The 22,521-nt window shown below is 50.9% G+C and overlaps 7 protein-coding genes across 7 annotated transcripts; 5 read left to right on the top strand and 2 right to left on the bottom strand.

The window, feature by feature from the left end:
* Nucleotides 1-3,463: 3,463 nt before the first annotated feature.
* M431DRAFT_503946 (hypothetical protein) lies at nucleotides 3,464-6,262 on the bottom strand. Its single transcript, XM_024918381.1, has 2 exons — nucleotides 4,530-6,262; nucleotides 3,464-4,331 (listed from the first exon to the last, which is right to left on the bottom strand). The coding sequence occupies exons 1-2, from the start codon at nucleotides 5,878-5,880 to the stop codon at nucleotides 3,673-3,675; spliced, it is 2,010 nt and encodes a 669-aa protein (XP_024778664.1). The 5' UTR covers nucleotides 5,881-6,262; the 3' UTR covers nucleotides 3,464-3,672.
* A 741-nt stretch (nucleotides 6,263-7,003) lies between these two features.
* On the top strand, nucleotides 7,004-8,726 carry M431DRAFT_478123 (hypothetical protein; the record flags this gene model as incomplete). Its single annotated transcript, XM_024915640.1, has 3 exons — nucleotides 7,004-7,028; nucleotides 7,103-7,992; nucleotides 8,055-8,726. 3 exons carry the CDS (start codon nucleotides 7,004-7,006, stop codon nucleotides 8,724-8,726), a joined length of 1,587 nt encoding a protein of 528 aa, XP_024778663.1.
* Nucleotides 8,727-9,481: 755 nt separating this feature from the next.
* Nucleotides 9,482-10,874, top strand: M431DRAFT_292533 (hypothetical protein). The gene is made up of 3 exons (XM_024914096.1): nucleotides 9,482-9,971; nucleotides 10,049-10,187; nucleotides 10,258-10,874. The coding sequence occupies exons 1-3, from the start codon at nucleotides 9,885-9,887 to the stop codon at nucleotides 10,737-10,739; spliced, it is 708 nt and encodes a 235-aa protein (XP_024778662.1). The 5' UTR covers nucleotides 9,482-9,884; the 3' UTR covers nucleotides 10,740-10,874.
* A 1,958-nt stretch (nucleotides 10,875-12,832) lies between these two features.
* On the top strand, nucleotides 12,833-14,290 carry M431DRAFT_76705 (hypothetical protein; the record flags this gene model as incomplete). Its single annotated transcript, XM_024922491.1, has 3 exons — nucleotides 12,833-13,242; nucleotides 13,305-13,613; nucleotides 13,669-14,290. The coding sequence occupies 3 exons, from the start codon at nucleotides 12,833-12,835 to the stop codon at nucleotides 14,288-14,290; spliced, it is 1,341 nt and encodes a 446-aa protein (XP_024778661.1).
* A 1,466-nt stretch (nucleotides 14,291-15,756) lies between these two features.
* Nucleotides 15,757-18,111, top strand: M431DRAFT_292244 (hypothetical protein). The gene is made up of 6 exons (XM_024914095.1): nucleotides 15,757-15,873; nucleotides 15,995-16,061; nucleotides 16,133-16,341; nucleotides 16,467-17,057; nucleotides 17,117-17,754; nucleotides 17,827-18,111. The coding sequence occupies exons 1-6, from the start codon at nucleotides 15,849-15,851 to the stop codon at nucleotides 17,917-17,919; spliced, it is 1,623 nt and encodes a 540-aa protein (XP_024778660.1). The 5' UTR covers nucleotides 15,757-15,848; the 3' UTR covers nucleotides 17,920-18,111.
* A 192-nt stretch (nucleotides 18,112-18,303) lies between these two features.
* M431DRAFT_76939 (hypothetical protein) lies at nucleotides 18,304-18,939 on the bottom strand (the record flags this gene model as incomplete). The annotated part of the gene is made up of 1 exon (XM_024922514.1): nucleotides 18,304-18,939. The coding sequence occupies one exon, from the start codon at nucleotides 18,937-18,939 to the stop codon at nucleotides 18,304-18,306; it is 636 nt and encodes a 211-aa protein (XP_024778659.1).
* Nucleotides 18,940-20,254: 1,315 nt separating this feature from the next.
* Nucleotides 20,255-21,764, top strand: M431DRAFT_490610 (hypothetical protein; the record flags this gene model as incomplete). Its single annotated transcript, XM_024916823.1, has 3 exons — nucleotides 20,255-20,309; nucleotides 20,375-20,830; nucleotides 20,887-21,764. 3 exons carry the CDS (start codon nucleotides 20,255-20,257, stop codon nucleotides 21,762-21,764), a joined length of 1,389 nt encoding a protein of 462 aa, XP_024778658.1.
* Nucleotides 21,765-22,521: the final 757 nt, after the last annotated feature.

The raw sequence follows: 22,521 nt of genomic DNA, 5'->3' as shown, positions 1-22,521 counted from the left end.
AGATGGGATTTAGGGGTCCTGGAGCTACACTGGAAGTTGCCGTACCGTACGAGTTCCGCCAGCGTCGGTCTGCTTATATACGGAGTACTTGAAATTCTGGTATTACTTCCAGACAGACAAGACAACACCAAACAACGCCAGAAAAGATTGGCATCCATGAGCGGCAGCATCTCGATCGGCTTGTGGCAATGCAACGTACCTACTAGATGTATCTAGTCACCGCCGGGCCACGGCTAAAGCGTCTGTGATCACGGACATTAGGGCTCTCGCTTCTCGCAAGCATCGGCAGTGCTAGGTGCTGAGACGCCTGCTAATGTACTTGCCTGGTACTGTTAGCTTCCACATTCACATGCTCTCTTTTTTACTTTTCTTTTTTCTCCCGAGCCAAACTCGCAGCACCTCAGCTATGCTTTACCTTTGTCCTTATTTACTTTGTTCCGTCGAACACCATTCCTCATAATTTCTCTCGCCGCCCTCCTGTTCCCTCTACTAATTCGTCTCTTCTCTCCTCCTTGGCATGAACCTTCTCGGAGATGCCACTCTCTCTCTGGTCCCAAAAGTGCTCCCCCACCCCCAAGAAAAAAGACCCCAAAACGGCCCTCGCACTAGTCCCACCACAAAGTTCTCGGCGTGTTGATCTTCTCGCTCGTAGCCTCTTGGCTCCTGTTCCTGGACAAGAACCTTGAGTCTTTTTTTGCTCTTCTCATTTTATTGACATGGTTGTTATGCGGGAAACTGCATAGAGGCCCTGCAAGTCCGGAGCACGGAGCACAGCCACGGATGGCAGCCGACACACACAGAGCCACCTATTCACTGCCTTTGCTGCTGTATTTGTCGCAAGACAGCCGACCTAGCGATGTTTTACGAGCATTTCGTTCCGGACATGCTCCGGAGTGTTCCAGGTTCTGCAGGGGTGCCCAAGTAGGTAGTCGCGCTACGGGTACTCGTACATGGTTGATGCCCCAAGAAAATAAACCCCAGGATATCAAACCATGCCATAGCTCCGACGACCTCGGTGAAACAATTTCGGCTTGGCATTTTGGTCGGCCTCATCCTCCGTCTTTTGCACCGGCTTGGGCCTCCAGTTCAAGCGTCGTTGCAGCTCAGGACCCCCGTCTCATGCCTTCTCACCGTCTCTGCTAGCCCATTACACTGAGGATAGTTACACCGCCAGGTAATCCAGAAAGACGGTGTTGATTTAGGGCGCGAAATGGAAGCACTACAAGATTCCAGTGCGGCTCTGCGAAGATCTTGCATAAACAATCAGCTGGCTAGTTTGCCACCGACCGCCGCAAGCTCGCCAGGAACAAGTGTTTGCCTTTACCGTATTTGCCGCCAACATAATACCGTACCTGTCTATTCTCCTACCGGTCTTTTCTTGAGAGATGGAACCAATCCTGGTCATCGTTTTAACGACCAAGTCAACGACCCTCGGCCCGGTCTAGTGGAATGACCCGGAAAAAAAAGCCAAATCCACAACGGGCCATACAGTGGCAGTATTCACGGTTTCCCCCCCCCGCCAAGTGGACGCAGAAAGCACGGCAAGCAGAAGCCACCTTGACTCGCGGTTTGTTCTTCGAAGCTCACTAGAGCGAGTCGCCACAACGGGCGCCCCGTCAGTGGGAATCTAGCTTGATCAACAAACAGATGGCGGCCTCTCTTCTGAATTGGGCACCGCATCTACGGAGAAGGTGGCATTTGGGCACTCGTACTTGGTACGCCGTCATCCATATGGGCCAACTAACAAACTCAGTGTTGTTGTATCGTGGCCACCGTTGACATTCTCTCTTCTGTGTTCAAGAGGACGCGCTTGGACGAGTACAGAGTACATACTACGGTCATAAGTCTCCGCCTGCATATGCATGTACATGCAGTCATACAGATACATATTCTGTTGAGGGAAGATATCATGGTCTATTTTGGCCGCGTGCCTCACCGCGGGGACGACTCGTGCTCGAGACCATCTCTTACCCAGTCAGAGAGGCAAAGCGAAGCTGTGGAGATGGGCTCTGCGCTCTGCAAGCTGCAAGCTGCCACGAATCGCTGAGCGACGGGAGAAGCGGGCTAACCCCGCCTTCGTTCTGGTGGACATGTGTGGAAGCTTCGTGCATCGTTCTGCTTGTTCCAGCGTCTCATTGAGCATTCCGTGGGCCGTCTCCCAACGAACTGCGTCCTGAACGTCGCAGTGCGGCAGATGAATGTTCCGGCTTGATATATGCCATGCCCCCTTGGCGGCGAGAGGAACGATGGGGTGGTGTCGTGCTGCGTACGGAGCAGAGCTGTGCCAAATCCAGGGCCATGGGCACGGGAGAGCTTGCCATGTGGTTGCAAGTTCGCAAGGCATCAGCCCGGTATTACTTGCTGGTGCGGTACTGTACAGGTACTCGTACATGCTCGTACGTTCTTCGGCAGCTGGACCAAACGGGGGTTCGAAATGGCTTGTGTCAATCATGGCCAGCCCGGCCAAACGCCACACACCTTCTTTCGCCTCAAGTAACTCTGTGCCGTTGGTTTGATCTTTTCCGAATGGGGCAATCGCCTGCACGACTTGATGCCCGCCTTATCGCCACGCTGCTATTGGTGCATCTATGCCTTAACCATGGCTTCATACCAGTCATCTCAATGTCTGTGATATAATACGAGTGACGAGCACTCTGATTGGCAGATCCCTTCCTGCGCCTTCTGGCCACACACGCTGCAGCCTCAAGCCGGAGACTGCCAAATCACAAATTCTTGCTGAGAACTCAAGGGCCAAAGGGGGGTAGGAGGGGCCAACTTTCTCCGCCCATTATCCCGCATCGTCGTCGCACTGCAGCTTGCGGAGGAGGGGCAGCTGGAAGAGGGAACTTGAAAATACACTTTGTAATAGGGCCTCAAAGGGAGTTGGGTCTCAACGTGCCATCCACACAGGCCTCAAGGTGTGGCCGCTGGCGAGCATGTTTTTCTTGCTTTTTACCTTGTTTTGTTTAGGTAGTCCTCCTCACCGCTTGACATGCATACGATACGATATTTGACAACGCAGACCGGGCGCCTCGTTTTTTTCATTTACAGGCGTCCTGCGGGAGGTCATTCGGACATGTCGCTGCTGCGTTGTTGGGAGCCCGTTGGCTCGTCTTGGTCTTGATGGTTGGTGAGATGGGGGCCTTCTTGCAGAGTAAGTTCTATGATTCATGCTTGTAGATGTATGTATGTCAATCACATGGGTCGATGATCGTCAAAAAGGGGGCCTTGTCTTTTTGAGGGGCCGACCTTATCGAGCGAGATCGACTTGTTACTCGTTGAGGTACCGCCAGGAGAACTGTGCTCACCGATACGGTAAAGATGCCCAATGGTGTCCATATTGCTCCAGTTCCGGCCGAATGTCTCGCGTATATAGGTCTAACAGCGGAGGCATTGTTCCGCTCACGAGTAATAATTCATTCCACATCCACAATGGGAGGTGAGGATTTTGTACATTGTTTTCCACATTCATTGGTGATCTTATTCTACACACTGTAAGATAAGGTATCCAAATGTTTCTTGGAACCAACATTGGCTTGTAAAATCGCCATTACTTTGCTATGCCGATCTCTTGCTCTTCCCTCGAGAGGGTACTATGACGTCCATAACAGATAGCTGCTAGCATTGCTTGCATCCTGTATCCATGTAAAAGTGCACATCATACATCATACATCAAGGCATCTCCCATCTGCCACTCTTCCCCCCGTCCTTTAGAACGACCCGGAGCCCCTCGATCTTCATCCCCTTATCCACAGCCTTGCACATATCGTAGACCGTCAGGGCCGCCGATGACGCCGCGGTGAGCGCCTCCATCTCAACCCCCGTCTTCCCATCACACGAGACCGTCGCCCGGATCTCGATCTGGCGACTCCCCACGACCTCCAGATCGACGCTCACGCGCGTAATGGCAATGGGGTGACACAGGGGGATGAGATCCGGGGTGCGCTTCGCCGCCATGATGCCGGCAACTCGAGCCACGCCGAGCACGTCGCCCTTCTTCATCTGGTTCTCCCGTATAAGCTTGATTGCCGTGTCGTCTGAGAAGTGCACTGCGCACGCGGCCGTGGCTACGCGCGACGTCACTTGCTTTTCTGAAATGTTGACCATGTGTGCTGATCCTGACTCGGATACATGCGTGAGGCGTGCTGAGCTTTGGTTCTTGTCATCTTTGTCATTTCTCAGGCTCCGTGAGCTGGAGAGTCGCCGTAGTTGTCGCTGTTGTCCAAGGTAACCGGGGGTAGCTGTTGTTGATACACCAGACCATGGCATAACACGACCGATAAGCTGCCGTGTTCCAGGTGGCATAGTCGTGAGTGTCGGCGCAACAGGATCTATCATGTATTTACTTAGCATACATCGCCAAGTTATATCAAAGGCCGGTGATGGATGGTAGGTGATATCGTACATTCTCATTCCCATTCGCTTCGACACCATAAGAGTTACGAAACGGCGCAGAGGGGCTGAACAATGCTACCCTCCTGGCCGTGCTTTTAATTTCAGGGGATATGCTATGCAGCTTTATTACCCACCTATCAATATCATCGGCCGGTTCGGCATGTGCTCTAGCTCTCCAAGACCGGCATGCTTTGCTTTCTTCCCCTTGACAGCTATTCTGATGACATCGAGCAGCTCAGCTTCGTTTGGTGCCACCCCTAATGGAAGTTCGGTGCCGGCGAGACCTTGCCGGCGGTTCATCTCAATCTGCTTCATGGCCTCAAACGCCTCTTCATCTATGGGGTCTCCGCTGTTGGATTTCCTCAAGATATCCCGCAATGATACCTCGGCGTTTCCAAAAAGGCAGACCTTGAGATTGCCATCACTCGTAATCCGGAGCCGATTGCAGGTGCCGCAAAAATTATGTGTCATGCTTGTGATGAAGCCAAGGCGGCCTGCAAACCCAGGTATTTTCCAAGTCTTGCTTGTATCGTTCTTTTCATCGCGAACCTTGTGCAAGTCAGGGTACTTGCCCCGGATTACGTCCAGCATCTCATCGTACGAGAACATTTTGCCCTTGTTCCACTTGTTGCCGTCGAAAGGCATATACTCGATGAAGCGTACCTCAAGGTCTTTCTCTCTTGTCAGTTCGACAAAGGGAAGGATTTCCCGGTCGTTGAGGCCACGCATCACGACGCAGTTGATCTTTAACTTGACCCCGGCACCTAACGAATTCATCTCTAGGACGCGGTCGATACTTTTCTGGACAGCATCAAATCCCTTTCTCCTTGTCATGATTTGGAATTGCCATGGATCCAAGGTATCAAGACTTAGATTTACTCCAGTAAGTCCAGACTCAATCATGCTATCCAGCTTCCGGTGCAATGAAATGCCATTGGTGGTTATACATAGTTCCCGGAGCCCGTATGGGCGTAGCGCACCGAGTTGGTGCATGAGAGGCAAGATGTCTCGCCTTACCGTGGGCTCCCCTCCTGTGAGCCGAATTTTGGACACGCCTTGTGATACAAAGATGGAAGACAGCATAATAATCTCGGGGCTGGTCAGGAGATTCCTATCAGGAGACAGCGGAACACCTTCTTCTGGCATGCAGTACAGACATCTCAGGTTACACCTTTCAGTGACGGAGATGCGCAGATAGTCATGCTGCCGGTGAAAGGTATCTGTAAGAAAGTCTGAGAAGGGCTTAGCATCCCGGATGCGATCCCGACGCGAAAGGACACTCGGAGACGGAGGAGGCGGCGGAATCGTATGGTTTGGCTGAGGCTCTGGTTGTTCAGCAACCGCCGAGGTTGACGCAATGTGTCGTGTCAAGACAAGGGCGCCAACAGATGACCGTGGGAGCGAGACACTCGAGGGCAGCCGAGCTGCAAGATGGTGTATGGACTTCATCTGGCTCAAAGCCGATGGCAAAGCGCGCCGAGACATGTGCGAGTGCAAGTATTGGCTGCCGGCTGCACTCTGTAACTTGGGTGGCCAACTGGCCGGAGGAGGTGGATGTTATGTATAGAAAGGCTTAATATGCGGTAGCCTGTTTGTAGACTTATTCTCTTGCCATGCTTCTGCAGACCAAGTAGAAAAGAGGGCGCCCTTGGCCGGAAATCAATGCGAAAGAATTTCGTGTAAAGAAGACGAAGCTGGACTGGAGAGCGAGCTGCCGTGCACTTCCGGACCCTGGGCCTAGTAAGATCTGTCGTATAACCGGTCGAACTAAATCAATGGACGACTGTGGTTTGATCCAAAGCTGCAGATGTATATCGAAACAGTTGAACAAGCAAAGAATCTGTTTCGAACCGGTGGGTTGAGACAGGAAAAAGAACTGAGTTTCGCCTCCGCGGTCATGAGTGCGATAATGCAACCAGGACGATAAAGCCTAGATGCTTACCTGAACGTGCTAGCAGAAGAGGGGAACGGGCTAGGCGAGTTGGAGCTGCGGGCGCTAGCTGGAAGCGTTCAGAAGGTTTACAGCTCTTGCAGGTGCAAAGTACCTGTGCGTTAGGGCACTTTCGGGCATTGGGACCGGTACTGGGGACTCTTGCACCACACCACCTCTAGCTTCAATGGTTCCGCCCGGCATCGCTAGTTGAACCTCTTCCCGTTTTCATTCGCTCGCTCGCCAACGGAGCAATATCAAAAAACAATCCCACGGCCGCGCCAATTTACTGTATCTTTGCGCGTGAGCGTCTTTTGGTATCCAGTTGATGTTTTGCGGCTAAACGACGTGCTGTCTCTTGTTTCCTTACCAGTTTGCTGGTCCCTCCCAGTCGGAAGGAAAAGATAGGCGTGAGCCCTCAGTTCGGCGTTCAGCCTCCATCAGCCGGCATTACCTCTAGGAGAGAGTACAGGCGGAACGTGGAATAACGACGGAATCAGAGAGAAGTATCCATTTCAATCATTGAAGAAGGATATCCATATCGAGCATTGAGCGAGGGAGAGACCCCCCATGTGGCGCCAGCCAATCTCCCTCTCTCTGTGCTTTTGAAGTCGTATACGATAACCTGTCGTGTAAGAATTCCACGGGGTGACTCTCAGGCCAGCCCAGACCACCACAATGCATTCTATAGTAGCTTTGGATTGTATGTAATCATGCTCATGTTATCCCCAATGCTTTCCACCGCTTGAATGAGGACCTAATTGTTGGGCATCACAGCTTCGCCTCACTGCAGGCCGAGTCCAGATGGCCGATTTGTTGCAACCCTTATATCCTCGGAGGTGCTTGTCCGCTCAACTGAGACCTTGCAAGTCACCAATGTCGTAAAACTGTCCGCTGGACCTGGATCTTCACCCTCCTCTTCGGCAACCGGCGGTTCAGCGAGTGTGCCTACTTTGTTGTGGGCTCCGTCATCCTCCAAGTTCCTCATTTCCATAGCCGATCAGCTGGATGTATTTGGGGCGCTTCATCCTTCTACGTTTCACGCAACAGTTCGCAATTACAGCTCTCTGTGTGGTGGGAAGCCGTCCCTTGTTCAGTTTGGAGCTCGAGATACCGAGATCCTAATCTGGTCCGCATCTGGATTAAAGCTTGTAGTCATCGATGTGTGCGGCTCCGGTGCGGTCGAGATTGAGAGTCCCAAATTCCACCAATCCGTGTCTGCATCACGAGGCCTATCCCTCCGCCCAGAGTCCGGGCATTTGGCGTTACTTGGTCGGTCTGGTGGCAGGGATATCGTGAGCCTCCATCATCCCGTGAGTCGGCAAGTGCTCAGGTCTTGGTGTCCAGAGACGCTTGATGCGCAGGGCATTACCTGGTCCCCTGACGGCCAGTGGCTTCTTCTTTGGGAGTCACCTGCTCAAGGCCACCGCCTCCTCATTTACACGGCTGATGGCGAGCATTTCCGTACCATTACAGCGTCTAACCTTTTGAAAGGGCCAGATGCTGACCTGGAACTTGGAGTCAAAATCTGTCAGTTGAGCCCCAACACAGAGCTGTGTGCCATTGGAGATTACAGTAGGGATGTTACTCTTCTCCGTACGCCATCTTGGAGGGCACACCTAAAGTTGCCTCATCCGGCCACCATAGTCCCAAGGGATACTCTCCAGGTAAGCTACAGCATGTACACAGCATCTTCAAGAGCTTCTTTGTGATACTAAGGCCATCTCAGGTATGGCAAGAGAAGATTGAAACCGAATCTCCACAGGCGCGAGCCACCCGCACTTTTGTCAGGGCTACTCAGATATTGTCACCCCCGGGGCCTGCTACCGATGCTCAGTCTGTGACTGCTGAAGTCAAATCCGGCTGCTCATTGGCTGCATTTGACGCATCCTCGACCCTCTTGGCAACAAGACTGGAGGACTCGCCGTGCACTCTATGGATCTGGGATGTCGTTGCGGCCGAGCTTCGAGCCGTCCTAATCTTTCACAGTACTGTTTCCTTCCAATGGCATGCGAGCTCCCGTGAGCTCCTTTTAGTTACTTCGCAAGACCCTGCGCATCATGGAGTCTCGTTCATCTGGGATCCCCTGTCTAATGGGCCGACGCCTCTTGTACCAGAGGACGTCTTGCCAGAGGGAAAAGCGGTGGGCAAAGCACAGGTTGCATGGATCAACCGCGAGACTGAAGTTCCCGTCTTGTTTGTCTCTGATGCGCAGCACTACCTTTTACTCTCTCCGTCCAATGCTGGCCAGGATCCGAATCCTTGGCAGCAAGCTGCCGTAGGCCACAGTGGAATCGCTCAGTATGATAGCCCGACGTCGTCTGACTACGCTATGGCCGATGCAGATGAGACAGCAATTGCGGATGATACCTTTTCTTTCAGAAAATTTGAGAGGGCGTAATAATTTGGAGCAATATTTGATAATATTTGATTTTCAAGTCCACCTGGTCACTATTAGGACTCTGTTCAAAAAGAAATGAACGACCAGAATACCCGCCACTGGCAAACAAGCTGCAACACACGGGCACAGGACAATGCGTATGCGCTATGGCACCAGGCTCCGTTCAACCGAGTTGTGGCGTTTTGGCAGCCATGGGTGCCAAATGATAGTAAGACCTTGCAAGGACAAGTTGGCGCAAGGGGGTGCTCTGTATGTGCATGGTGGAAGGAAGAATAAAAAGGAATGTCTATGCTTCATTTTCTTTTTCTCCCGCGGGGGCCGCATGGATGGCCGCAAAACAAGCTTGAAATAAGCCACTCGACAAACCAATGGTCAAAAAGGAGACCGGGATTTCCGCCTTAATGGTCAGATGTGCGTTCACATCAAATTATCAGAGAACGAAAGCCTCACGTCTCAGCGCTCTAGGCGGCCCAGTCTCCAATATCAGCTCTTTGACCACTGAAGCCAATGGCTGCCGTACAGTGCTCTTGTTTGCTCCGAGTTATCACTCTCTTCCCCTTCTTGTTCATCCACAGGCAGGCTGAGCGGGCCTGCCCTGTCTCCTGCAAGCGATGAGCGAATGTTAATGCAATTACGCCATAGTGTGAGCGTATGATACCCTAGCCCCCGGGATTTGGGTCTGGCTATCCTCGATCACCTATTTAATCACAGCGCAGCCCAGTGTCGTCACTTGAGACATGGTCAAGTCCGGGAGCATGGGGGCATACCATTCGTGACGGGACTGCTGAGTCGGAGAGTGTCGGCGGACTGCTGCCGCTTTGCCGCTGTCGTATCGGCAGTCGGATGGAGCCCACGACTTTACGGACTTTAACTGGTGCCTAGACAAAGAGGGAGAGACAAAATGTATGAGTTGTTGAGGTGTGTTTGGCTGCCAATGGCCGGTAGCCAGCCTGATGTCAGAACAAACACACGGCAAGCGACTTTCCCTAGCCTAAGACATGATGAATGCCACTTACTATGCCAGCGAGAGGCTTCTGTCTGTATGTGGACTTCTCTATAAATATCACTGCTTCTTCCCAATAGTCGAACCATCAAACTTCAACTCTTCCTTCTCTCTCACGTCTACACCAAGTCTCACCATCCCTCCTATCTCTCATTATGCCCAGCAACGGGAACTCTACAACGTCCCTTAAAAGTGTTGAACCGGGCGACATGACTGGGGAATATTATATTCTCTTTTCCAATGTTCGTTACAAAGCAAACCCGATCTTCCTTGCTCACTTCTATATCTTCCGTGTTTATTCTAACATGGTGGTGAACAGTTACCATTTAATTCGACCTGGCAACAAGTAAAAGACTGGGTTTCGGCATCTTGTGATGTCGACTATGTCGAGGTATTTCCCGTCAGCAGTTCGGGATGGATCCGCCTCAAGGGGAAGGGTAATTTTAGGAGCGCATTCAGTAAGTTGCCCAAGGGCTCCAGTCACAGAATGTTGAGCTGATGGTGTGATACTAACCTTGGGCGATTTAGCATACATGGATAACGAGCCATTCAAAGATCGATGTATAATCGTTGATGGCCGAAACGAAACCGAATGTGTAAACATCAGGGTCAAACAGCCGGCGCGCTTCAACCGGAGATCGAGCCTGACCGGGGGGAATCGGGGCCGGAGAACGGCACTGAGGCAATCCCAGTCGCCGAACCAGGGCCCCATGCCACAACACCGTCGCACTCACAGCCTCGCTCAGACTGAGGTTGATGCTGCTGATATTGCAAACACTACACCGGCGCGGGCAAATGAAGATGTTTTGGCTCTAGCCAACTTAATTCTCGGCCTGAGTCTGCGGAGCACTCTGCAAATGCAGCAGCAGTATGCTCTTCCACTTGGCTTTCCTTTTTATGGTGGGGGCCTTTATACTATGGGCAACGCCAATACTTTCCCTTCTTATGATGGCGGTCATGAACAAGATGAAGCTATTTTTGCGGATGATGCCTCTCAGAGCTCCCATTGATGTTGATGGCACTAATGATGGCACAAAGTGGCGTGCACCATGCAAGCCCCCCGGCTTTTGAAAGGAAAGAGCTGGAGATGACATTTGTGGAGGATTTCGTATTCGAATCCGGGATAGTTTTCTTTTCTTTGCTGCTCTTTGCTTTTTCTGGTGCGCTGGCGTTTATGTTTTTGCTTTTGTCACAAAGATTGTCATGAAACCCATCCTCGCTCTCTGTGTAGATGGGGGCTGCAATACTGTTTTAGTTTTCAGCTCATTCCCTCCCTTCGATGCCCCCTCATCAATCCCTATATTGTCACTCATTTATTGTATTTAATGTACCATGTCTTCCTGCATTTTTGATAGTTTCGATACAAGTACACGCAGTATCTATGCTACAAATCCCCCCTTATCAACGTGAAGTGTATTAAGCCGAAAAGGCCAGCAGTCTGCCCCCAGCTGCCTCCCCTATGGCTAATACTGAAAATTATAGGTATAGACTGATGCGACGGCAACACGGCTCTCTACCGTGGTAGAATCGTACTAACGCGCGGAGATGTGAGACGTCAAGAGACACGACTAAACATAATTGCGCTACGGATACCGGGTATTCGGAAAGACGGGAGAGATCCGAGCCTACGGAGGTCAAACATGATGGAGGGGGCGTGTATGAAGCTGAGAGAATTGTGATAGCTCATATGGATACTCTTGTATTCTCCCTTGCTTAACTCAGTGGAGTAGAGATGTGCCTTGGAGCAAAAGTTATGGTTCATGCCGGTGATTCTTTTATATCTAGATACGGTATGTTTGCTGATGGTATGGGAAGCTCCCCTACAAATCTCACTTACCGTCATCTGATACGCCTTGCTTTTCTTTTTCATTTCATCCTTTCCCCAGGCTTCCGCGAAGAGAGTGAGACATTACAGGTACATTTTGTCATTTGTCATATACAGGCGGGATCTGATGGCGGTGGTCGAGATCGTCATCTGTGAGTGCTGCCTCAGTTGTGGCTTTGGGACATGCATTATCACACAGCTAGGGTGATGTGATTGGTAAATCACGCGATTAGTTATTGTCTCTGTGGGCATGCATCTCCCATGTACCAGCAGATGACATAAAGTCTCAGTATTGTTCGAGCTAGCTGTCATATTTGATTAAAGTGCGTGTGAGTACGTATAATATCTGGTGAAGTGTGAGACGACGCTGACACACCGGTGATATCAGTGGGCAAGCTCTTAGAATAATGAACCTTTGCTGCAGCGAACAAAACAATAGTCACGATGCTACGGATCCGATCCTTATTAAAAAAAGAATTATGCCATGCTTCCCTTTTTGTTCTCTATTCATCAATTTATTTAGCCGTATCTCGAATCTATTCGCGCGCCTTAAGAAATGAACAGACATGCGATTAGATGGCATATCCTTGTCTGTTCAAAGGGAATGTCTTTCCATGAGCGAGTTAGCTCTAAAATGTAATTTCGCTTTTATAGGAGATTTTCCTTTTTTGAGACAATTGCAAAATCTCGACCCTGGTTCAGCAAATCATGCAAGAGAGAGACATTACGATGCGGAAACTTTTCTTACTTACAGGTAGGATACCGCTGTTCTGGTGTTATAGTCGAAAGAATGCCTATAAAACTCATAGATAGAGTTGTTTGGAAATGGCTGCAAATGTTACATGCCTGATTGTAGAGAAAGATGCGGTCGGGGAACGATACATATAGAGCCTCATTAACCTCACAGCTCTATGGTTCAGTCCGATCGGCTGTCCCAGCATAATTCTAGTCGTTCGATTCAAAAGCTGAGCATATAAAGCCTTTTTCTGAACAGCATCTGACAGATTATTGAACCGTCCTGCCGTGCAAAAAAGGCCCTCTATACCTCTCAATACAGTAGCGAGCGGGCAATCCGCTGGCGGCATCTCAATCTGATGCCAAAGTGAATCGACAGGTAATTTGCCAGCTGCCCACTTCTCACTTTGCTCGTTGATTTGAACACCTTCCAGACTTTGGAAAATAAATTGAATCCTTCGCTTCTCCATCATCCCGATCTTGAGTTAATCTTGTTCATCCTTCCTTCATACACCCAATATAAAGTCGTCCATCTCTATCATCATGCCCAAGCACGCTCTTACCCTTCATGACGATGAGAACCCTAGTGGCAAGAAAAGCAAAGTTGAACGCGGCCTGAAGCAGAATCACATACCAACAGACGGGGAGATGGAGACGATGTCAGTGCGAGAGAAACTCCTTGCGGGTGTGTCTTTTAGCTTCGTCAGGAGGCAGCAGGATCAACAGCAGAAGCAGCCAGCGCACAACCAGCCAAGCTATGCTCCAGTAGCTATCTTACAGAAAGCTTTGGATGAAGCCTTTCGCGTGAAGCCGAGCATTCGCCACAGTTTAGATGATGCACCCGAGTCTGGAATGATGCTTCCAGGGGAGATAGAAGAGAGGTTCTACGATGAGAGTCTGGATCAACGAAGGAAAATTCTCACAGACCATTATCATCAAAGAATGACCCAGAGGTAAACTTACAGTTTGAAGCTTATTTATAAGAAAGACTGAAACTAACGCGTTGGTGATATAGACGAGATGCAAGTCGGCGATTGCAGGCAGTCTTGAGGCAAGCGAATGACAATCCGTTTGCGCCTCCAGTGGAGACTTCAAGCGAGCAAGGACCAGAAGACAACTTACGGCTATTTCTTCAATCTGTTTGCCGTATATATGGCTACAGAAAACTGCAGATGGACTTTTGTGGCTTCATGAGAATCAAAGTTCAGGACGACCTCAAGGGAGAGCCCCTTGGTTCTGTGCCTAGGGAGCCCACCGTGGAGCCAGCAGACAGCGTGAATCTCGATGCTAGCGAGGGGAACATCGCCCTATATGAATGCGACGTGTAAGTACAAAGATAGGTGGTGCTTTTGAGCTTGACTAACATTAACTCTATCAAGGCCCAACCAGTTCGGCCGTGTCACCACGTGGATGTGGCTCAAAATTTGTAGACCACTTGCGGCATACGAAGCCGGACATCATCCAGCACCAGATGTGTGCAAGGAAGAAGAAGAAAGAGAAGACGAAGCCTGGGTCATCATCGCAATCCCAAGGTCTCAGATCGAGACGCTAGAATATGCCTGGAGCTTGAGCCATGCTCCTGAGAATGAGACGCATGGAGACTACATCATGGACCTTACGGTTCCACATAGCGTGCGGGAGGATTCACAAAACTATGAAAAGCGAAAGGGGCTGGCATTTCGATATAGCCGGGATGGGGTACCCAGTATTGCATCGTCGAAGAAAAACAGCGACGGCGATTCGATGTGGTTCGGATTCCGGACTGACGTTGACGAGATGCAGTGGGAGAGGATACAGGAAGACATGGAAACGAACTCGTGTCTCGTCCACGCACTTTCGAAGATCGATGCCGAGTGGGTTCACGTAGGCCAAGAGCAAGGCAGAAAGATTGAACAGTCTAAGAAGAGAACTGAGGCTGAAGTGCCTCACAAGACGAAGGGCGCGAGCGGTGTGCGGAGGTTTTCGAACCTCAGGAACGAAGTCCATTCAGAGGACTGTTAGCTTTTTTTTTGTCTCCCACGAAAGGGTGATTTTGTTGAATGGCATGATTGTGTAGCTAGTATTCTATTTTGTCTTGTGGGTTGGTCTTGAGTTTAAGGGTTTGAAATATATCATTTTGCTTCTTGTATGATTAGACGTCGCATGAACAAGTAATCGCCGCCCGTGGAAGATGACGGCAGATCGAGCGGTCTTTACATGTTGGATTCGTCGATTGTCAAGAGTAGTCTGTATCATAAATGTAGAGTTCCTCAATGTGGTATGATGTAATCAGCCGTTTTCATTGGTGTGTGAATTCGGTTTCCAATGCCGTCGAGGAGCATCAAGTGACTAGACGATGCTTCCAGTAATGCATGTCTGAAGACATTACGCACATCCGCTTGCCATATAATATCAAGACACGGGGTTTGAAACGATTGGAATGCTCATGTACGAATTGCCTCAGAGACAACTTCTCTCGTGATTCTACGAACGCTAGGTATCTCAATAACGACCGGATATCGTGGGTTTCTTTGACTTCAACACGAAGCCAGCACTTTAAACAGCGACCAAAGGAGTTAAGAACCAGAAAGAAAAAACATCAAGGAACGAAATTTTCGGGCCGACGGTGCCCAAAGGATGAATTATTCGTGCTTACACCGGGTTGGCGCATGTCCAGCTGATCAAATCTAGGGATATGGGGAGCGGACTAGGAACTTTGTATGCCACCTGAAACACGCTGCTGTGGTATCATGAGATGCCGCCAAAGATTGTATTGGAATTCTGCTTTTAGCCTCTACATACATAGCCCATAGAGACTTGATGCGGCTTTCGACAAATGCATCGTTTCTATACATTTGCCAATTAGGGAGAGGCATGAGCTTCACTGCCTGTGAATGCCTGGTTGGGCAAATGGAGGAGCTGTGGCCGCCTCTGATTGGCCGGTGGCACTCGGGACGTCGATGACAAATGCCACATTGGGGATCAAGGAGAGGTTCCAAGTACCGGTACCTACACATGGCCTGAAGAGGCTGTACCTCTTCTATCATCACCAATGAGATGTCTCCAAACTATTAATTACATAGTTTGGCGCACAGATACACCAAATCAAGAGATGGAATACAAATCTCTTCAATCGTCACCCATTTCAATTCTGGCTCCGATCCTTGTGGCTCAGCAGGCATCAGTATAATCGCAAAGTCACCAAAAAGCTCCTACGTGGGGCAACTAGTACAGTGTACCTGTACCATCAATGTTCCCTTTTCCCTTTTGCGGGCCGGGTTAACATTGCACCAGGTCAAATGCTGGCAGCTACCGCCTAGGTGAACCTTCTAGCTGGCCAACTGCAGCCTCCCCACCAAAGCCCGCCAGGCATCGTGGGAACTTTTCTAGTGTGCGCCCCTCCAAACCACCACTTTCCACCACCTCAAAAGCTGCTCCTGGCCTGACTCTGAACTGTTGCTCTTAGAGGCGCGTCCAGTCTGACCTAAAGCTCCTTTCAGGTGCTATCTTTGTGTTTCACACCCTCACAGCCTCTTTTCACCCCGTTGCGAGCCGCCGAGCGCGAAGCAAATAGCCCACCATGCAGGCCCCTGTGTTGGTTATGAGTGCGTATACCCAATGCCCGCCTTGCCCATTCTATCAAGAGAGAGGCGGTGACTTCTTCTTGACACGCGAGTCGGGATGGATGTTGGTCCCTGTGATTATAAGCTGACGCATTGCTCGCAGACACCAATGCTGGTGAGAGACAGACCGGACGGAGAGCTCAGCTGTCAAACATTGCTGCCGCCAAAACGTGTGTTGATGCACCCGCCATGTTGATCAAAGCCGAATAAACCTAGCTGACTTACTTTTTTCCTATTCTAGCGTTGCCGATATCATCCGATCATGTCTCGGTCCCAAGGCCATGTTGAAGATGCTGCTCGACCCCATGGGCGGTATCGTCCTGACCAACGACGGCCACGCCATTCTCCGAGAAATCGAAGTTTCCCACCCTGCTGCCAAGAGCATGATCGAGCTCAGCCGAACACAGGACGAAGAGGTTGGCGATGGCACCACCACAGTCATTATTCTGGGTATGTCAGGTTCTCGTTTCTCCCACTTGCTGAAAAGGATTGCCCAACGAATGGAGGGGGGAGGGGCAAAAAAGGGGGGGAGACTCATGAGAGGAGAAAGAAGTTTGGTTCTGACTTTGACTTAGCTGGAGAAATCCTGGCACAGGCCCTCCCCCAACTCGAGCGTAATATCCACCCCGTCGTCATCATTTCCGCCTTCAAGCGTGCCCTGAAGGATGCCATCGAAATCATCGACGAGATCTCCCTACCGATCGATGTCAATGACGACAAGGCCATGGCCCAGCTCATCTCCTCCTCGATCGGCACCAAATTCGTCTCTCGATGGATGGATCAGATGTGTTCTCTGGCTCTCAAGGCTGTGCGGACCGTTACCTGGGAAGCTGGCAATGGCAAGACCGAGGTCGACATCAAGCGATATGCCCGTATCGAAAAGGTCCCTGGCGGCGAAATCGAGGATAGCAGGGTTTTGGATGGGCTCATGTTGAACAAGGATATCACGCACCCGAAGATGCGACGACGCATCGAGAACCCCCGAATTGTCCTGCTGGACTGCCCCTTGGAGTACAAGAAGGGTGAATCCCAGACCAATATCGAAATCACAAAGGAGGAAGACTGGAACCGAATTCTGCAGATTGAAGAGGAGCAGATCAAGATTTTGTGTGATACCATCCTCTCCGTCAAGCCCGACCTGGTCATTACCGAAAAGGGTGTTTCTGGTGAGTTCGATCCAATGACCCCTACACGCCGCAGAATTCAAAACTAATGGTGCCATCAGATCTTGCCCAGCACTACCTAATGAAGGCCAACGTTACGGCCCTTCGCCGAGTTCGCAAGACGGACAACAACAGAATAGCCCGTGCTACGGGTGCCACCATCGTCAACAGAGTGGAGGATCTTCAAGAGTCAGACGTCGGCACTCGCTGCGGTCTGTTCGAGATTGAGAAGATTGGTGACGAGTACTTTACATTCCTCACAAAGTGCGAGGACCCCAAGGCCTGCACAATCCTGCTTCGTGGCCCCTCCAAAGATGTCCTCAACGAGATTGAGCGAAACCTCCAGGATGCTATGGGTGTTGCCCGAAACGTTATGTTCCACCCTCGACTATCACCTGGTGGTGGCGCAACCGAAATGGCCGTCTCCGTCCGGCTGGCCCAGAAGGCCAAGGGTGTTGAGGGTGTCCAGCAGTGGCCATACAAGGCCGTTGCCGATGCTTTGGAGGTGATCCCGAGGACACTGGTGCAGAATGCCGGCAAGAGCCCGGTTCGCGTGCTGACAGAACTTCGTGCCAAGCAAGCCGAGGGCAAGAGCTCATGGGGTGTCAACGGCGATACTGGTGCCCTTGCGGATATGACTGAGTATAACGTGTGGGAGCCCGAGGCTATTAAGCTGCAGAGTCTGAAGACTGCTATTGAGGTATGTTGCCGTGATGCTCATGAAACCCTTTGCCCCGATCGGAGCAACCGAAGCTAACTTTGTGATTACTAGGCTGCCTGTTTGTTGCTAAGAGTAGACGATATCTGCAGTGCCAAGAAGATACAGGGAGGTGGCGCTCCTGGAGTTGGAGGTGGTGACGACTAAACGAGCGGGTGCAAGGTTGAGGATTGGAGACGTAAATGATGCCCTTCAAGAAGCCATGGTCAGGGAGGATAGCATGTCAGGTTTGCTTGGAAGGGCCAAAGCCTGTTCCAACACATGTTGGGACTGGGGTGGGAGCATTTTCAGACGAATCTAAGGGGGAAACGAAAATTTTCAAAATAGACACTGGTATTAAACTAAGGGCCGCTGAAAGAGGCGACACATAGATCTATGAAATGGCATTCTATACGGGTATCACTGCTTCTATCTATAATATCATTACAACATCACCAACTCTGTCTGAGAAGGCGATAAGAGAGACCTCTTCAATCATATGTTCAACCTTATTTTGCGTTCTTCCCCTTTCTCCCAGGCCCCTGCTCTTTCTCAGTCGTCATCGTGAATGACGAGGCCCACGGGTTCTGTGGAAGTGCTGGTAGCTTTCTCACTGCCATTTCTATCGGTTCCGCTCTCCTTCGTGTTTGAATTCCTGTTTTCTTGGGAGGCTTCATCTGTTCCAGGTGCCGCCGATGTCTTGTCACCATTGCCATTAGGTCCTTTTGCGTTGTTGCCGTTCCCTCCTCCTTTGCCCTTGTTCGCCTTTCGAGCCTTGGCCTTGTCCCTCTTCTCGCGATTCTTCCTCGTCTTCTCCTCATCCTTGCGCAGCTTCTCCGCCTTGTCCTTTTCAAAATCGTCCTGCTCGCGTTCCCGCCTGACCTCTTCGTCCATCTCCCTCAGGCGCTCGTACTCACGCCGACGGGCGGCCTTGTAGACGTGGAACTCGCCGGAGCCGGCACCGGCGCTGGAGCCCTGGACATTTGTGACGATTTCGGGCGGCGGCGGGCGCTTGCTGCCGGGGGCGAGGGCGGAGGACGGGACGCGGATCTCCTGGTCGGGCTTTTTGAAGAGGGCGTCGACGGAGGCGGCTTGGGCGGACACGGGGGTGAGGGCGCGTCGCTTGGTTGGGCGCTTGGAGCGAGGGTCGGCGGAGGTTGGGATCGACTCTGGGCCTTCGGCGGACATGGTGGGCGAGTTGTGTTGATTTTTGTGCGAAAGAGGTAGGTTTGATGCTGGGTTGGTGATGCTTGCGACGCGATGCGACCAGGAGGGTAGAAGTTGTGAAAAGAGAGGCAGCGGCTTGTTTTTAGGGCTCAATGAGATAATGAGTGTTCCAACAGAGCTGTGGACAAATTTCGATGCGACGAGGAGCGAATTGGCGATGGAGGATGTAATGTTGTTTGTCTGGTGAGAGCTGGTAGAGGCAGAGAAAAAAAAATCCATCACAAAATACAGGCAGCCATGACGGCCTCTGTCCAATGTCGATGTGCTGCTAAAGGCACTAAGCCAAGTAGAGGTTACAGGGACTAGGAGCCTTATAAGGAGTGGAGGGGTACCGCCGGAAGCCGAGATCTAGGCCGCTACAGATTCAATGCACGCAAGGCACGCATAAATAGGATCGTTGAAGCCATGAGTTGAATATTGATGCTGTTGAAATTGGAATGACAGACACTATGAAGCCTATGAGAAGAGGAGGTTAGTGTTTTCAATATTTGATAGTAGGGGACAACAACTTCAATACGTATTATCTGCGACAAACTCCGTAAGGAGGCCAGGATTGTATGATGTGCTACAGCCTCGAAACTTCCATCACCCACTGCGCCACATCCGAAGCGCCTCCTGCTCTCCCCGGGGCAGCTTTCTAAGCATTTCCTCATCTTGAAGACAGCTTCAAGGACCACTAGCCGAGTCACTTGAGGCAAAATCTCGCCGGTCAGGTGGCGGAGACGCTGATTTCAGCTTGCACGGGGTACATGCTTAATCTCAGTACAATTGTCCATGTTGATTCCATTAACACACTTGCTGTATCATGTACGCCTAAACTCTGCCGGCTCTCAGCAAGTTTATAGGGACCAGTACTTGCATTCGGTATTGATCGGTACCTCAGCCTTACCAATAGCCGGATGCCGCCACCTTTAATACCCATCTACCATAACCAACCATCTACCGCAACCCAGCCTCTGTCGCTTTTAACGACTCACCGTCTTCTAACCTCTGGCCGTCTTTTTGTTTCATCTCCCTCTACTTCATCTTCTTCTGCCTCCTTCGCCCAGTCCTGATTTTCCTCTGGGAGCCGATTTCGGGACAAGGGGTGTTTGACGCCAGTAGTTCGAAACACAGCAACATCCAAACTATCATCCCACCAACGCTTACAAAACACACCATTCACCCCACCACCATCTATTAATATCTGCCAGTCCCGCGGATCGATCGATCGATTTCGACCTCCCATCTTGAGCCTCAGCATCTTACTTGATACCCGCACGTGCGCATAGCGACCATGGCAAAGCCGCGGCTGATTATTCTCATCCGCCATGCTCAATCCGAGGGCAACAGTAGGCCTTTCTCCCCAGTCTCCTCTGTGCCCTTGACCAAGCCATAACTGACCGCCCTCGTCCAGAGAACCGCGAGATACACCAGACAATCCCCGATCACCGCGTTAAGCTCACGCAAGATGGCTGGGCCCAGGCCCACGAGGCCGGTCGCCGCCTGCGCAAGCTGCTCCGCCCAGACGACACCCTTCACTTCTTCACCTCGCCGTATCGTCGCACACGAGAGACCACAGAGGGCATCTTGGCCACTTTGACGTCCGACGACCCCGAACCCTCGCCCTACCGTCGGTCCAGCATCAAGGTCTACGAGGAGCCTCGTCTACGAGAGCAGGACTTTGGCAACTTCCAGCCATGCAGCACCGAGATGGAGCGCATGTGGCAGGAGAGGGCGGACTACGGCCACTTCTTCTACCGCATCCCCGACGGAGAGAGTGCTGCGGATGCCTACGATCGGGTTAGCGGCTTCAACGAGAGCCTGTGGCGCCAGTTTGGCGAGGACGACTTTGCCAGCGTGTGTGTCCTAGGTGAGCTTCATCCCGTAGCATTCTCGCTGTGATTCCGTCTAACGAATAGTGTGCAGTCACTCACGGCCTCATGTCTCGTGTCTTCCTCATGAAGTGGTATCACTTCTCTGTCGAATATTTTGAGGACCTTCGAAACATTAACCATTGCGAGTTTCTCATCATGCGCAAGCAAGACAATGGAAAGTACAATCTGGAGAACAAGCTTCGCACTTGGTCCGAGCTACGAAGGGAGCGAACACAGGCTATCCAGGACAAGGAAAAAGACGGCGAAGACAAGAATGGTGACGGCACCAAGAATGGCGAGGGCTCCAAGGATGCCAAGGATGCCAAGGATGATTTCAAGCTGCAACATACTCAGAGCTTCGTTGCCGTTCGCCGGTGGGGAGGCTGCCCGAATGGTTGCAACCACGCCGCTCATTACAGTAGCCATCAGAGGGCAGCACATGTGCCGCGGCACGAGGAAAAAGGCTCTGCCACGAATCTTGCCATGAGGAGACAGCAACGCCATGTATCGAACAGCTCTGATGAGGGCGACAGTGAAGAACCCCCGAAAGAATCCAAGAAGAAGGTTAACATCGAAGCGGCTCGGGCATTTGACGAGATCGTTTCCTCTCCCGACGGCACGCCGTCCTTCATCACCGCGGAGGATCGCATACGCCACATCAAGTATCTGCACGTTGGACGGGATGCCGGCGGGACGTACTCAGGCCACCCCTCGATTGCGGGTAGTGACACCGAGGCATCGGACGATGAGAACATTCGTCGCACCCGTATGGCGTCCCTGGATTCTCGAATCAAATCTGGCAGTGCACTAGCTAACCGCCTTGGAGATGAGCCTGGGCCAGATGCCAGCGCTGCGGACCATGAGCCCGAGGCAGAGGATCTAGATGAGGTTGAAAGAGAGGACAAAAGTATTAGAGGAAGCGTATACTAAAAAGCAGAAGAAGTAGAAACTGTTGTCGTTGTATTGGGCTGGGTTAACGTGTCATAAACGTGTCAGACGAAGCGACTTTGGGACTGTTTTGTTTTGGGTGATTTGATACCTATATAGACTGGATTGTCTGGCATTTCTGAGTGGGAAACGAAAAGCGTGTTGCTTTATTGTTAGATTGATTATGAAATACATTGGCTTTGGCTTTGATTTTGACATTACGCCGTATCGAAACATCAAATATCAGACACAGTTGAGATACTTGGGCAGTCAGTCTTGAACGAATATCAACTTTGATGCTAGTCTTTGCTAACCATATCCTTCTGCCTATGGCATTTTTGCTACCAACCTTTTTACTTCTTCTCGGCCGCCTGTTACCATCGCATCGCTATTAACCATAACATCCCTTGTCCCCAAAGCGCATGAGAATGCTGCAAAAAAAAAAAAAAAAAAAATTCCCCCAAAGCCAATATAATCCAGCAAATGTAGTTTTTCTTCTCCACCCTTTTGTCCCACTCCCCTATCCATTTATAGAAAGAAACCAAGTGTCCATGTCCCTTCCCTCCTCCCTTCAGATCGTAGTATTGGAAAGGCCCCCTTTTTCCTCCGTCCTATTTTTCAAAAAAAAAAATGGCAATGTCAATAATCAAATTAATACAAACGACCAAATCAAAGCAAGCATGCAGCACGCAAATCGACGAGGTCAGGAAGTGGAAAAGAGAAAGAGAAGAAAAGAAGTAGAACAGAAAAAGGGTACGGA

Source organism: Trichoderma harzianum (genome assembly GCF_003025095.1).
Source record: "Trichoderma harzianum CBS 226.95 unplaced genomic scaffold M431scaffold_2, whole genome shotgun sequence".
NCBI lineage: Eukaryota > Fungi > Ascomycota > Sordariomycetes > Hypocreales > Hypocreaceae > Trichoderma > Trichoderma harzianum.
Note: the sequence above shows the minus strand (reverse complement) of the source record. Positions and strands in the feature narration are given on the sequence as shown.

Coding starts and splice junctions, on each gene's coding strand:
- M431DRAFT_292533 (XM_024914096.1), top strand. CDS start 9,885: ATGCCCAGCAACGGGAACTCTACAACGTCCCTTAAAAGTGTTGAACCG. Junction 9,972..10,048: donor ATTATATTCTCTTTTCCAAT/GTTCGTTACAAA, acceptor GGTGGTGAACAG/TTACCATTTAATTCGACCTG. Junction 10,188..10,257: donor TAATTTTAGGAGCGCATTCA/GTAAGTTGCCCA, acceptor TGGGCGATTTAG/CATACATGGATAACGAGCCA.
- M431DRAFT_503946 (XM_024918381.1), bottom strand. CDS start 5,880: ATGTCTCGGCGCGCTTTGCCATCGGCTTTGAGCCAGATGAAGTCCATA. Junction 4,332..4,529: donor CCGGCCGATGATATTGATAG/GTGGGTAATAAA, acceptor AATACATGATAG/ATCCTGTTGCGCCGACACTC.
- M431DRAFT_292244 (XM_024914095.1), top strand. CDS start 15,849: ATGCAGGCCCCTGTGTTGGTTATGA. Junction 16,342..16,466: donor CACCACAGTCATTATTCTGG/GTATGTCAGGTT, acceptor ACTTTGACTTAG/CTGGAGAAATCCTGGCACAG. Junction 17,058..17,116: donor TACCGAAAAGGGTGTTTCTG/GTGAGTTCGATC, acceptor TGGTGCCATCAG/ATCTTGCCCAGCACTACCTA.